Source organism: Heteronotia binoei, chromosome 6, assembly GCF_032191835.1.
Source record: "Heteronotia binoei isolate CCM8104 ecotype False Entrance Well chromosome 6, APGP_CSIRO_Hbin_v1, whole genome shotgun sequence".
Lineage (NCBI taxonomy): Eukaryota > Metazoa > Chordata > Lepidosauria > Squamata > Gekkonidae > Heteronotia > Heteronotia binoei.
The window spans coordinates 92,537,292-92,552,924 of NC_083228.1; the positions used below are offsets into that span (position 1 = coordinate 92,537,292).

The following is a 15,633-nucleotide window of genomic DNA, read 5'->3' on the forward strand; positions in this document are numbered from 1 at the left end:
TCACTTCTACAGCCCTTAATGGCCTGGAGCCCACCTACTCGAAGGAGTGCCTCTCCCTAAATGTCCCTGTGCAATGAGTAGAGCTAGATCTGTCTGATCTTCGCAGCAGGGTCTATTATGCATAAGATTCATTTACACAATTTCTGCTCTGCCTTCCTGCTCCTAATAGGACCTCCAGTCCCTCCATTTTCTGAGACACATTCTGTCATGGCACATGCTTGAGCTTTTGGCTATCCCAATATCTCTGGAATATACCTCCAGTAATAGTCAGGGGACTCCTACCCTCTTGGTGAGGCTGTAGAGTTTTGAGGGAATATGAGCATGAATACAGAAGGAGCATTCTGCTGGTTGGTGCACCATTGCTTTAGTTGATTAAAATGTATTGTTTTAATGTATGGTTTTATAAATGTGATTTAGGGTTGCCAAGTCCAATTCAAGAAATATCTGGGGACTTTGGGGGTGGAGCCAGAGCAAGGTTTGACAAGCATAATTGAACTCCAAAGGGAGTTCTGGCCATCACATTTGAAGGGACCGCACACCTTTTAAATGCCCTCACTCCTTTGAAAATAATGAAAGATATGGTCACCTTCTTTTGGGGCTCATAAAATTGGACCCCCTGGTCCAGTCTTTTTGAAACTTGGATGGTATTTTGAGGAGAGGCACCAGATGCTAAGCTGCAATTTTGGTATCTCTACCTCAAAACATAGCCCCTCCAGAGCCCCAGATACCCATGAATAAATTCTCCATTATACCCTATGGGAATCGGTCTCCATAGGGTCTCTTTTGTCAATCTGGGACGCATGCTGTCACTTATGATGGTTAATTCTGAATATCAATGAATGAAATTGACAATGTACCTTGGACGTCATCACTTGCATTACTTGAAATGGACAGCATTGAAACTGCAATCAACACAGTGAATCCTAGCAGGCTGGTGACAGTTGTTCGTATTTTGGATACAGTGGACTGGAAATAATACATTCTGTAGTGTATCGAGATAACGATACAACGCAATAACGCAATAACATAAAACCAGCCAGCGCGCAGAGCGACCGAACTGTCCCCGGGCGGCTCAGCGCAGGGCACGAACACCCAGCCAATTACCAGCTGTGGCGGGAAGTTCAACAGGCCAGGATTGGACTGGCCTGTCTGGAAGGAGGTTCCCGGGGTTGTACATAAGTGGGACCCCTCCCGCGTGTTCTCTCTCTTGTAACGTGCCTCCATTAAAGCATGTTGCCCTACCAACGTCTCCCGTCTCAGTACATTACAGTGGCGACGAAGGTGGGATTCTAGCCACGTCGGCTACATCGGAGACAGGGCAAACTCACAGGCCACGATCGCCACCGCCATCAGCATGGCTCACCAGAGCGGTACCACCGGCCACATCAAGACATTCAACCCCGCAAATCCCAAGGCCTGGGAGTCCTATTCAGAACGGGTTGAATGCTACCTGAGGGCCAACCGGATCACAGAGGACAGCATGAAGAGGGACGTTCTCCTGAGCGTCTGCGGGGCGGCTACATTCGAGATCGCTAAAGGTCTCTCGGCCCCCGCCCGACTCACGGAGAAGTCCTACGAGGAGGTCGTCAGGCTCCTCACGGGCCATTTCTTGCCCCAACCTTCTCGGGTGGCCCGCCGGTTCCTCTTCCACAGGAGGGACCAAGCCACAGGAGAATCGGCCGCCGACTACCTGGCAGCCCTACGCCAGATCAGAGGCAACTGCAACTTCCCTCACCTGGAGGAGACCCTGGCCAATCGGTTCACGTGGGGCCTTCGCGACGAAAGGCTCCAGCAGCGACTCTTCGCGAAGGAAGACCTCACCCTCCAGAGCGCCTTCAGCAAAGCCGTGGCATTCGAGAGAACCTCGAGGACTTTCCCCAAGGCGAGGACCGACGCAGTCCACCACGAGGAGCTAGACCCCGACCGGCAGGACGAGGGAGAAGCGTTCCAGCTGCGCCGCCCAGCAGGGGCAACCAACCGCGCGCTGCAACGACCCCGAGCGGCCGAACGATCCCCAGCGACGGAGAGACCGCCGGCCACCAAATGCGCCAGCTGCGGCGACCCCCACGACAGAAGGGACTGCCCGTACCGGACCTGGGACTGCCGGAGCTGCGGAAAGACCGGCCACATTGCAGGGGCTTGCCGAGCCAAGCCCAACCACCGGAGGCCGACCACGCACCACGAGTCGGCGGAGCCCCACTCCACAGCCTCCACAACCCTACAGGTACTGAACTTGCCCCTCGCCACCCCCGACAAGATCAAAATGGCGGTCCTCATCGAAGGAAACCCCTGCCAAATGGAGGTGGACTCAGGTTCCTCCATTTCCATTATAGCAGAGGAGACCCTGAGGAAACTGTGCCCCCGCCAGCGGCCTCAACTAAGGCTGGCGGACTTCATACTGCGGGACTTTCAGAAGAACCCGGTGCAAATCGTGGGGTGGGCCCGGGTGCAAGTGGAAAGGGGGTCCTTCTACGGCCCGCTGGACATCTTGGTGGTAAAGTGCCAGCTTACCACCCTGCTAGGACTGGCGTGGTTCAAACCCTTGGGGATCCGCTTGGAGGGGGTGGGGCAAACCCTAACACCCAGGGGGTTCGGGGAGGTATGCAAAGAGTTCCCCGACATGTTTGACAGTTCCCTGGGAAGCTACAAAGGGCCGGCCATCTCCCTACCTCTTGACCCGACGGTCAGGCCGATCTGGCTCAAGGCTAGGCGGGTCCCATTCGCCTTGAAACCAAAAATAGAGGCCGAACTGGACCGCCTCACTGCCCAAGGGGTCCTGGAACCGGTGGACTACGCCACCTGGGAGACTCCCATCGTAACCCTGATCAAGCCAAACGGGGAGGTGTGGATCTGTGCCGACTATAAGTGCACAATAAATAAGGCACTGCAGGATAACCCCTACCCCGTGCCGGTGGTGAGCCACGTCTTGGCAGCCCTAGCGGGGTCTAAGATCTTCGGGAAGCTGGATCTGGCACAAGCCTACCAACAGCTCCCGGTAGATGCTAAAATGGCGGAGGCCCAAACTATTGTGACACACAGGGGGGCCTTCCGAGTGCGGAGGCTACAGTTCGGGGTCAGCGTCGCGCCGGGGATCTTCCAAAGTATAATGGACGCTCTCCTTAAAGGGATCCCCGGAGTCCAACCGTTCTTCGATGACGTTTTAATCGCCGCCCCAGACTCCGAAGAATTTGGCAACCGCTTAAGAGAGGTGCTCCGCCGGTTCCACGCAGCAGGGCTCAAGGTCAAGAGGGAGAAATGCTTGCTGGGGGTACCACGGGTGGAGTTCTTGGGTTTCGCCGTAGACGCAGCGGGAATCCACCCAACGGAGGAAAAGACCCGAGCCATCGTGCAAGCCCTGGCCCCCACCTGCAAAGCGGAGCTACAAAGCTTCTTGGGGTGCTCAATTTTTACCATTCATTCCTCCCCCACAAGGCAGCCCTAGCAGAACCCCTACACCGGCTGCTGGACAAAAAAGCCCCTTGGGTTTGGGGCAACCAACAAGCCGCCGCATTTCAGGCGGTCAAGGACGTCCTGGTGTCCAATGCGGTGCTCCACCATTTTGATGAGGGCCTCCCCGTCATCCTGGCTTGCGATGCGTCGCCTTATGGGGTGGGAGCAGTCCTGGGGCACCAACTCCCGGACGGGAGGGAGGTACCGGTAGCGTACTACTCCCGTACACTCACACCGGCCGAGCGCAATTACACGCAGATAGATAAGGAGGCTCTGGCAATCGTGGCGGGGGTCCGCAAGTTCCATGATTATCTGTATGGGCGGAGGTTCACAATAGCTACTGACCACAAGCCGCTCTTAGGTCTGTTGGCCCCAGACCGCCAACCCCCCCCCCAAATACTTTCACAGCGCGTGTTGAGGTGGAACCAATTCCTCAACTCGTACATGTACACACTGGTCCACCGGGCCGGCAAGGCTATGGGCCACGCGGACGCGCTCAGCTGTTTACCTCTACCCGTTACAGAACCTGGCCCAGCCCCCGCACACCTGGTCATGTTGGTCGAATCCCTCCCGGAGCAGCCCCTCCATGCCGCGGAGGTCGCAAAGGCTACAGGGAGGAACAAAACACTGGCAAGGAAGCCCTGGGTCAGATAGTGCAGGGCAACTGGGACCACAGACTAGCCGCCTTCCTGTTTGACAACAGGGTAACCCCCAACCCGGTCACGGGGGTAAGCCCGGCAGAGCTCCTCATGGGGTGCAAACTCATCACGAGGCTCGACAGGCTACACCCCGACCGAGCCTCAGACATCCGGGGGTCCGGAGGTCCGGGAGGCAGCCTGAGGGTTCTTCGCGGGGGACCTCGTGTTCACACGAAACTACGCCCAGGGACCCATGTGGTTGGCGGGTCGGGTGCGCCAGGTAATCGGGACCCGCCATTACAAGGTATCCACAGAGGGGGACGGGAGGGGTGTAGTGTATCGAGATACACCAGCTGTGGCGGGAAGTTCAACAGGCCAGGATTGGACTGGCCTGTCTGGAAGGAGGTTCCCGGGGTTGTACATAAGCGGGACCCAGCCCGTGTGTTCTCTCTCTTGTAACGTGCCTCCATAAAAGCATGTTGCCCTACCAACGTCTCCCGTCTCAGTACGTTACACATTCATTGAAACTTATTGTGGACACAAAATAACAAATATATTTTGAAACTTAAGAGCAAAAGAGACTGAAACAATTTTTGAATAACTTTGGTTTATTGAATAGTACTGCAATTCTGTAACACAGTGTTTTTTCTGTAAATTTTGCCAAAACACCCACATTGTGAGTTTCTTGTTTTTGTGCTAATTCCAGTTGGGGGCAGGGGATCCTCTGGTTTGGAGCCCCCCCTCCCCCCGCTTCAGGGTTATCAGAGAATGGGGAGAGGGGTTGAATATCCGCTGGGCACTCCATTATACCCTGTGGAGACTGGTCCTCTTGCCCATAGGGTCTCTCAAAGCCCCCACAGCTTTGTTGGCCAGGTTGGAGAACACTTTTGTCTCTTTCAATCACTTCTCCAAACCAAGCTAACCAGCAGCTTGGAGAATGCATTTAAAGTTGTTTTCTTCCCACCCCTTCCTGTTTTGTGGCTCTCAAACATGTGTTTATTTTATGTGGCCACCCATGCCTTAGGTATAATGGAGAATCAATCCATGAGTATCTGGGGTTCTAAAGGGGGTGTTTTTTGAGGTAGAGGTACCAAATTTTCAGCATAGCATCCGGTGCTTCTCTTCAAAAAAGTTCCCAAGTTTCCAAAAGGTTGGCCAGGGGATCCAATTCTATGAGCCTCCAAAGAAAGTGCCCCTCTCCTCCATTACTTCCAATGAAGGGAAGGCATTTAAAAGGAGTGCAGTCCCTTTAAAAACGATGGCTTTTGGAGTTCAATCGTGCTTGATAAACTTGCCACAACCTTGCTCCTGGCTCTGCCCCAAAAGTCTCCAGGTATATCCTGAGTCCGACCTGGCAACTCTACTACAGGAGTCTTGAATTGCTGCCTAAAAGATGAACAGATTTCTTGAAGCATAAATTTATGTGACGTTCATGAATGTGTTGTAGTGAGCTGCTGCACCCAAAAGCTAATGTTCCAAGAAGAAATCTGTTCGTTTTTAAGATGCCTTAAGACTCAAATTTTTACTTCTACCGTGAAGGCCGCATCTCATCACGCTTGCCTATGACTAGATGCCTTTAGGACCCTGCAAAACCGGTATCACAAGGCAGCTGCAGTCACGTGGGCCGTTTCCTTGCATGCTCTCCGTTCTTCCTCGTACAGTCCGACGCTGCAGGCAGCCATGAGTCTGGAAGCTATCCGCTACCGCAGGGGCTCCCTTCAAATCCTCAACCAGCTCTTGCTCCCCCACCAGAGCCTCTACGAAGACGTTGGCAACGTTCGACAGGGCTGGGAAGCCATCCGGGCTATGAAGGTGCGAGGATGGGGAGCTGGCATAAAGCAAGCCTTGCCGCCGAGTTAGGTCTGGTGCCCGCAGAGCGTAAAGCTTCGTTCTGTCTGCGTGCTGGGCAGTAATTCAACAGGTGACGCATTCACAGCAGAGATAGGAACAGCTCTGCCTGTGCCCCGAGTCCGGTGAACGTAAATAAATGATGCTGTTAAAAGAGCTCGACGGAGGTGGGAGTGGGTGGCTGATACAGGGTTGACTTTAGCCTTGTCCACATGTTAAAGTGAACATATAGGGGGGTACACAAGTTTGTAAGAAGGAGCCAACATACTTTCACTTTATAAATGAATCAAGGAGAGCCAGTAGGTAAATAAATCACATGTTCAGCTGTACCTGCATTCAATGTAATAAAATAATTATTCAGTTTACATAAAGGAAAAAACCCTGGTCATAAGTTACAGTGAATATACAGTCTATGTACAGAAGACAGTTGAATTTTCTTTATGCTGAGTAATTCTCATATTACAGTAACACTCATATTCTCACTCATAAACACAACTGAATGTGTGATTGACACCACGCATTTATACAGGAACTGGTCCCTGCTTTCATTTGTAAAGTGAAAGCACATTGGCCCTTATAAAGTGGTCTGTGTGCCTGTGTACAGATTGCATGAGCATTCACTCTAACATGTGAACAGACCTTCAAGTATACACCATACACAGATTGTGTGTTTTCATTATAACTTGTGAATAGGGCTTTTAAGCAAGGTAAAAGGATATGGCCAAGGTCTGAAGTGAAGTTGAACAATTTCTGACAGAAGGGTATATGAAGTTCATTGAATAGAGCTAGATCTGTCTGGAAAGAGGGCAGGATAACGGGATTTTGTTCACTGTGGCCAAAATGAGGGTTTGTGATTCCTTGATCATGCAAACCAGCCCATCTGATTAATAAATTTATTTCATCTGATTAGATGATTATGAGGATATATTCATTGTGTTTTTATCCAACCATTCCTCTAGGGAACTTAGGTTGGCATATATTTCCCTCCTCTATTCTGCAAGGTGGGATAAGCAGAGAGAAAGTGATTGGCCTAGTATCACCAATGAGCTCTGTTGGCTGAGTGGAAATTGCAACCTGGCTTTCCCTAGTTCTCGTTTGACACTATAATCACTTTTATCATGTTGGGTCTCTAAGGCAGTTTATGCAGAACAACCTTTTCTTTAACATGTACAAAACTAGCATGCTAAGAGAGTGTTTCTTTACAATACTTACAATTCCTCACCAGAGCCAGTCCAGCAAGAACTGCCCCCATTCGACACTGTTAGTTGGTATGGTCAGTTGAGTGGTCTTCATCCAAAACTTCTATGTACTGTTATAAAGTTACAGCTCCCACAGAGGCCATTGAGAAGCAACCCCGTATATCATTCCCTGTTCTGGAGATGTAACATTTAAAAGCTTCATACTCTTCTGTATCAGCTAATATGTGCATCATTTCCGTGCCGTCACTGAATGTCCCAGCGCTGTAAATGCTGCCTAAAGTTAGGCTAAGGGGAAGGGACAACAAACTTTTCAATGCACATATGGACCTCTGCTGGGAGAGGTGGTCAGCAGTCTGATCAGTAATGTTTAAATTCACCCCTTTCCTCAAGAGGAATGAAAAGTAAGATAGAAACAGGAATACAGGCTCTTGTTCAATATGTGTGTGAGTAATATATTTGAATACAGATAGAAGCCAAATTACCTCTTTTATCTTTACATTAGCTTTACATGTAACATAAGTGTAACATAAGTTACATGTGGCTATAGTCAGATAAATGCTATTTCCACAGTAGGTTGCTTTTTCAACACCATTGTCTGATCTCATACTGTCCTCATGCCAAAAAAGCTCAAGGGAAATGGAGCCTTTGAATGCAACAGAGCAGGCCAATCCAGAGACCCTCTCCTCCCGGTATGTTTTCCCCTTGGGTGTAGAATAAACTGTTCTTCTATGATCTTGTCTCTTTTGCTTCCAATCATTCCAAACGGCATTCTTGGAAGCAACTGTTCATTCATGGCCTACCACTCTTGCATGCAGGTCTTTTCAGTAGCAGGCCTACAGTCCTTGGTTGCTACCACTTTCCGCTGTTCCTGTTTTCTTCTCCACTTCTGTTGCTGTCAGTGTTGGATAAACCCTGATGTCTGGCACTTGCTAGTTTCCCTATGGTGCTTGTACTCAAAATGTTTTTTTCCTCTCCCTCTTAGGTGAGAGGTGCTCCAGCCATTGCCATTGTAGGTTGTTTGAGCCTGGCAGTGGAGCTGCACAGTAGAGGAAATGCAGAAGCGAGTGTCAGCAAGCTGGAGAACTTTGTGTTAGAGTCGCTGGACTACTTAGTGAGCGCTCGACCTACAGCCGTCAACATGGCCCGGGCAGCTCAGGAATTGGGCTGCTTTGTCCACCAGGAGGCCAAGCGGGAAGGGGTTACAGCTGAGAGTCTGCAAGAAAGGTGTGGATCCCCATTGCTTCTTCCTCTTATTAGCCAGAGCAAGACATGAGCTGTGAGAATTAATGAGGGAACAGAAATCCCATTCTCTCATTTTTCTCTACCCTATCACCACTGGCTCTGCTTTCCTTCCCTCACACTCGCTCCTGCTGGCATTTGAGGTTGCATTAGCAAACAAAACAGTTCCCAGACAGAGGACTGGGGGGAGTCTTTTATGTTCTGTATATGTACAGATATACTTTGTTTACTTAATGTAATTATATGTTGCCTTATTCCTCAGTGGAGATCCAAAACAGCTTACATTGTCCTCCATTTTATGCTTACAGCAATCTCCATTTTATCCTCAATAACTTACTCTTGAGGTAGGTTGAGAATGTATGACTGACTCAGGATTACACAGAAGGCTTCCCTGGCAAAGTGCTGATTCAAACCTGGGTTTCCAAGGTCGTAGACCAACACTTTTAACAGTTATATGCAACTCACTGAAGACGGGTCACAAAATAAAACAAAAGAAAATCATTAAAATTAACAGCCATTGCCAACCAGCCAGTGAAGCCAGAAGTATAAAAGTGCATAAAAACCCAGAGCGCAACACATTTGGCATCATGAATGATTCTTGTAACAGTCCTCAGATTAGAATCCGATAGTAAAAATAGTGAAAAGTTCAGACTCCTTGTCTAAAATCACTGCTTCAGCTTGATGCCTAAAAGAGAGCAGAATAGATGCCAACCAGGTAATCTTGCAAGGAGAAAGCATTTCAAAGGTATAGTGGCACCAGTGAAAAGTCATGTCTTTTTTCATGTTTATATCTGGTCTTTCTCCCCAGTGGAGACAAAAGGTGACTTACAGCATTCTCTCATCTGTTTTACCTTCACAGTAACCCTGTGAAGTAGGTTAGACTGAGATTTTGTGACTGGCCCAAGACCACCCTGCAAGCTTTTCCTGGCCCAATGGGGATCTGAAGCTGAATCTCCCAGATCCTAGTCTGACACTCCTACCATTACATCACACTTGGTCTCCTTGCCCCCGTTTATAAAAAAAAAATGATACCTCTCTGCAAACCTATGGATTTATCGAGGCTACAGAGGCTAGCCCTTGGCTAAGGGTATCCCAAATATCCATCTGTCTCATTATAGTGTGATCAGCTGGGCAGAAGCCATGTTGGAGAAAGACCTAAAAGACAACAGAAGCATCGGGGAACATGGGGCACGCCACCTCCTGGAGCGAGTAGGACAGGACAAGGTAGTGGTCCTGACTCACTGCAACACAGGCTCACTGGCCACTGCTGGATATGGCACTGCGCTTGGTAAGTGACATCTCCAAGTATATGAAAGGCATTTCCTAACTTCAGGTACAAAAACAACAGAACATCGTTACACTTTTTAGGAGTTCGGCTTCCATTTCCAACCCTCTGCTGCTTAGTCCCTAGTTCCTTCACTTTCTTCCATTTTGAGCCAAAGAAATTTCTTTAGAGATACAGCTGGGAATTCTTGCTGTATTGCTGAAACCATGGAATTGTCATTCCTTCTAAAGTAACAGCTTTCAGCTTCCCTCTTTTTGTGCTCCATATGATCCATTATTTCTTCAGCATTTATGGTATTTACTTTACAGGCATTATTCGCTCCCTGCATGCCATGGGCCATCTGGAGCATGTCTATTGCACAGAGACGCGGCCATATAATCAGGGAGCCCGCCTGACTGCCTATGAGTTAGTGTATGAGCAGATCCCTGCCACGCTCATTGCTGACAGCATGGCATCTGTGATCATGAAGAAGAAAAAGGTGTCGGGTGAGTACTTTGGAGCTCCTCTTTCTTGCTTGGCTGCTAAACAGTCTCCATGCTGTTTCTTGTGCCAGCAGTTTATGGTGGCAGCTTGCTTTAGTAATCAACCTCGTATACAAGCGTGTGGCAATTGGGCTGGTCTCTGGAGAGAGTTTTGCCTCCTGAGCAGCTGTTGATTGCAGTAGAATAAGTGCAGCATTTGGGAAAGGAATTATTTGAGATGGCTGCTGTGGGTGACCCAAAGCCTGGGAGAGAAGGTCTCTGTGCACCCTTTATTCACCTGGATTTATTTTCTTTGCATTGGCCATTGACCATGCCTGCGGCTTCAAGAAAGAACATGTGGGTCTAGGGTGAACTGTAATACAGTGTTCAGCCAGAATGGAATTATACGTAGCCCTTTTCCAGTGCTTTCAAGCTCTTCACATACATTAACTCAGTAATCCTTGCACTGTTCCTATAAGGCCAATATTTATTATCCTGTATTGTGTGGAAGGCAGAAGTGAGATCTGATCCAGGGGTCTTCTGGGCCACTACTCATTTTCTTTAGCCTAAACACTACACCAGCTCCCAACATCTCATCTGCCTTGAGCAGAAATCTGTTTTCTATTTGGGGGGAAAATTGTGTATGTGCAAACAAACAAAAAATTACATCACTGTTGTATGCAAACTATTCTCTACAAGCTGTGATGATTCAGTATTTGACATATTTCATAGTGCACAGTGGCTCACAGTGGTTTCTGGGACCTGACCCTGCTTTCAGAGGTAAGGTCAGCGGTGATTAGAAACTGGGCATCTTCTATAGTGGCCCCTTATTTTTTGATCCCCCCCAGGCTCACTTGACTAAAACATATCTTTTTTACCTAGGTATTTAATTAGGTTTTCCACCCCCTCCCCTCCTGATCAACTTTTTAATGGTCTGTTTCAAATTTATGGATAGTTTTTGTGTGTCTTGTGTTTTAATATTGTGTTTTGAAATTGTAAGCTGCCTTAAACAGGAGTCTGAAGAGGTGTATAGAAATATTATAAATAAATAAAGTGGCATACATATTCTTTTACATTTTATATTCACAGTAGCCTTGTTAAGCTAGGCAGAGAGAGTCAGAGAAGGTGCTGAAAGCTGCATGCTGGTCTTTGTTCTTGAACTGGGAAACTCTCCTGGCAATGGGAGAGTACATAAATATAGTATATAGCACAAGGGTGGCCAAACTTGTTTAACATAAGAGCTATATAGACTAAATGTCAGATGTTTAAGAGCCACAAGACATGGTCGGATGTTTGAAAGGCATAAATAGATGGGGGAAGGAAAAGGTGGAAAGAAAGTGACTTTAACTTTAAATGCATTTTCTAAGCTGGCCAATGGGGTGGTGGAGACCTTGTGTAATAGAGCCACATGTGGCTTCCGAGCCACAGTTTGACCACGCCTAATATAGCATATGCAAAGAATGAACTGGCTGCCAAAGGAAGAGGTCAAGGGCTTGAGAAGGAAACTCCTAGTCCATTTATCTGCTTGTCAGGTGTTTTGGGCTGAGAAGGATCAGGTAGCCAGCATACTATTTGCTTCTGTAAGGCTCTGGTTCCACTACTAGACTAGCCAGACTGTAAAATTTCAAGGCTGAACCAGTGACAGTAGTTTCAAGATCCTCATGCAAGCTGCTTGTAGAGGCATGCGAGGGAAACTCACAAAGGCATGGGTAGACAAGGGAGGAGAGAATAGTTTCCTCTTTAAGTTTTCCATTTGCCACAATTTATTGACGGTTCCTTCACCTATGACTGTCAGAGCAAACCTGTTTAGGCTGAAGAATTGTTTGTGTGTATTGTTCCATTTCTCTGGCAAAATTTTGATTAGGTGAAAGGAAACTACAAAAGGATGAATAGAATGTCCCTCCCCTTTCATTTGCTTCCTCAACCCAAATAACTTCAGGTTTTCCCTTACATGCACACATAAAGGCAGTTCTGCACATGCAGTCTCTATCCTCATTCCTAATATCTGTGCTCCTAGCTGCCATCAAACTTTAATGCCAAGGTGGCTGTGCAAAGTTTATATGGGACTGGCATCTGGATTGATAGAGGAGTCCTTAGATTTAATTCTTTGTAAATTCACACGCTCTATTTCTGGAATTCTGATTTATATAGTGGGGGTGGCCCTCTGAGCTGAACTGGAACAACCACCTCTTGAAGCTTGGGCTTGGTTGAAGGCTTTTCCCCTTAAAATTAAAATTGTACACTCTGACTATCTTGGCTTAGTCAGTATCCATGTCCCATAAATAGATTCCCAAAAGTTATCTCAAGCTTTGTTTTCTAAACTTGGGGCAATCTGTGAGCATTGACCTGGCTTCACTCACTTTGTGATGGGTGGACATTTACCACATTCTGGGCTTTGAAGCCCATATACAGGAATCAGGATGGCTATGGTGTGTGCTTCACAATGGGGAAAGTGCAAGTTATTTATACCATAGCAAGGCCTCCTATTGATTCCTGTGTACTGCTTACTAGGCTTAATGAATAATCTGGCCCTGGCAACCACAAAGAACTACATCTTAACTTTAGGCTGCAATTTTCCCCCCCACCCAGCTGTCTTTGTGGGAGCAGACAGAGTTGCTGCCAATGGAGACACTGCCAACAAAGTAGGAACTTATCAGTTGGCTATTGCTGCAAAGCACCATGGGATTCCTTTCTATGTGGCAGCACCACGAACCTCATGTGACCTGAGCTTGCAACATGGAGAACAAATTGCTATTGAGGAGCGGCCAAGCCAGGAGCTGACAGATATCAATGGAATACGGGTCGCAGCACCAGGTACTAAAACATTGGAAAAGGTGCATGCAAAAAATGGGGAGTATAATAGAACACCATCGGCTTCAGTCCCATCTTCATTGATTAAAAAGGTGGACATGCTAGATTTTATAGGTCTCTAGTTTTTGCAGTAAGGCTGCATGAGTCAAAACAAGATGTCTTGAGGGTCCTCTGATGCATCAGAATCCAGGGTTCTTGAATAGCATGGAAGGTGCTGGGCACTTCTTTTCTCCTAGGAAGACATCCTGTCACTCAGGAAAAGTAAACTTTGTGGTCACAGATGGTTCACGTTTAGGAGCAGGAATCATCTTTCTGCTTAGGACTCCTGGATGTAAGGGAAGCTTTTTCCTGCTTTCATTCTATAAGATACTTCCAAACTCCTGTCACTTATTTATTTTTTGGACCATGCCTTCTTCAGGATTGAGGCACATGCCCTTTGAGATGTCTCTCCCCCAATAGTAGAACTGGGGCCCCAAACCTTAGTTTCTCCCTGATTTGTAAAACTGGGCTCCCAAATCTTAGTAAAGGAGGAGTTGGTCTAGGTCTAGCTGGCCCAGTGAACAGCTAAATAGATTTGTTTGCAGCATGATTGTTCTTGCTTTCCCCCCAGGTATTGGTGTTTGGAATCCAGCCTTTGATATCACCCCTCACGATCTGATTACTGGTGGCATTGTCACTGAATTCGGTGTTTTTGCTCCTGCTGAACTTCAGGCAGCATTGACACAGACAGAGAGCCAAGTATAAAGGTGATGAGCTCAGCTGTTTCTGGATTGACTAGACAAGAGTGTGCATCAGGCGGACTTTCAGCCCTACTCTCTAGAGGAGCCAGCATTCAAGGTTAATAGGATGAGCTGTTCACTCAGCCCTCTCTGTCTTTGTAGTTGTGCATTGTTAATGAATACCCATTACCTTTCCCAGACCTGGAGTTAAATGATTATTGGAGCTGACTGAACAAGGACAGCTGGTGTGTGAGTGAATGAGTGTGTGTGTGAGAGGAGGGCTATATAGCTAACATCCAGTGCAAAGAAAGGACCATCTGGTCCCTGAGCAATTTATAATTCTTTATATTGCCTGCATCCATCAAGAGCAGTGATCTCCGAGTTCTGGGAACCTGCTTGGGAACCACAGCTAAGAGTATGATTTCTGCCTTCAGAGTTGTAGGTGAGGGGAGAACTTAAGAATTTTGAGTAATCAGAAGGGTACCAGAGTTTGAAAGAAAACTCCTAAAGGTCCTATATGCATTTTGAACAAATTAATTCATAAGTGGAGCTCTTCTTTTGTATTGGAGATAACCAAAGTTACCATTGCTTTGCAGATAATTTATCATGTTTTTGGGGGGGAGCTGATGAAGCATAGTTGCAAAGATTAAGGAGGTCCCCAGTTAAAATGTTGCCTCTGTCCCAAACTCACCTATTGGGCCATCTCATGTCCATTAGGGGCACAGGAGAACAATAATGCTCTGCCTTAGTTTTGCAACTGTGCTTGAAGCTGCTTTATAGTGAGTCAGCCCATTAGTTTATCAAGGTCAGTTTTGTTAACTTCAGATGGCAGTGGCTCTCTAGGGTCACAGGTGGAGGTCTTTCATATAATCTACTACCTGATCTTTTTAACTGGAGGGGTTTGAATGTGGGATCTTCTGCATGCCAATCTGATGCTTTGCCTCTGAGCCATGGCCCCCTTCACAATGTTCCTTTGACCACTGAAAGTGAAATTAATACATTCTTAGTTTTTTTTATGCTACACTGTGCTAAAAAGAGTTACTTTGACCCTTGTATGAATGCTTGATTTTCAGTATTTTTTTAATGAGAAGCAAACCAAGGTCGGAAATGTTAGGTAAAAACCTTTCTCCTGTCAATTGCATACCTTTGAAGTATGAATGAAAGAACAGCTTTGCTGGACCAGACCAAAGATGTATTTAATCCAGTACTTTGCCTTCAGTAGTAACCAGCCAGCCATCTGGGAGCTTAATAAACAAGATATGTTGACAATAGCACACCAGAAGACAAATCTGAGTGGCTAAGCAGAGTAAAATTGCCTTTGAAAATCAGGACACACAAGCTTGAATTATTTGTTCATAATGCCCCCCTTTTATTGATCCTTTGGTTAAAGGAAATATTTATGGCATTTCCATAAATACTGTGAAGCCAAAACCTTTCCTTCCAGAATAGTTACATACTGATGAAAGTGTATTGTATTGACTGCAAAGGCTTTAGATGACTTTGTTCAATCCTTCTGTATGGATTACACTTTAAGATGTTGTTCCTAACCACCTTCTTCCTAGCCTTGTACTTTGACTGAACTTCTGTCTTATAGCTGCAGGAGCTGGAGTTCTCTGTAACGACATCCTCTGCAGTTGACAGGAGACCTCATCTTCATACCTCAATCCTGAATGTGTTACATGGAAGTTAGTCCTGTTAATTTCTGCATTTAAGATGATTTATAATTTTGTAATATAACTGACTGGTCAATTTTATGCCAAAAAGTTTGAAATGTTAAGAGGAGAAATACCATGGTTTGGATCCAGTGCGTTTTTCTAAGGGTGAAAAAAGCAGGAGGCATTCTCTCTGGCCACAAACCTCACCCCCTGCTGTGCTGGAGATCATGGGACCTGCATGAACAAGCTTCATGTGGGATGGGGATGGTAATAAGGAGGGGAATTGAGCAAGGTCCAGTGAAAATTTGGCTGAATTCAATACAGGATA

The 15,633-nt window shown here is 47.0% G+C and overlaps 1 protein-coding gene across 1 annotated transcript; it reads left to right on the forward strand.

Annotated features, from left to right (window-relative positions):
* Positions 1–5,701: 5,701 nt before the first annotated feature.
* MRI1 (methylthioribose-1-phosphate isomerase 1) lies at positions 5,702–13,848 on the forward strand. Its single transcript, XM_060242173.1, has 6 exons — positions 5,702–5,900; positions 8,118–8,359; positions 9,493–9,662; positions 9,968–10,144; positions 12,710–12,934; positions 13,542–13,848. Exons 1-6 carry the CDS (start codon positions 5,769–5,771, stop codon positions 13,673–13,675), a joined length of 1,080 nt encoding a protein of 359 aa, XP_060098156.1. The 5' UTR covers positions 5,702–5,768; the 3' UTR covers positions 13,676–13,848.
* The last annotated feature ends 1,785 nt before the right edge of the window (positions 13,849–15,633 follow it).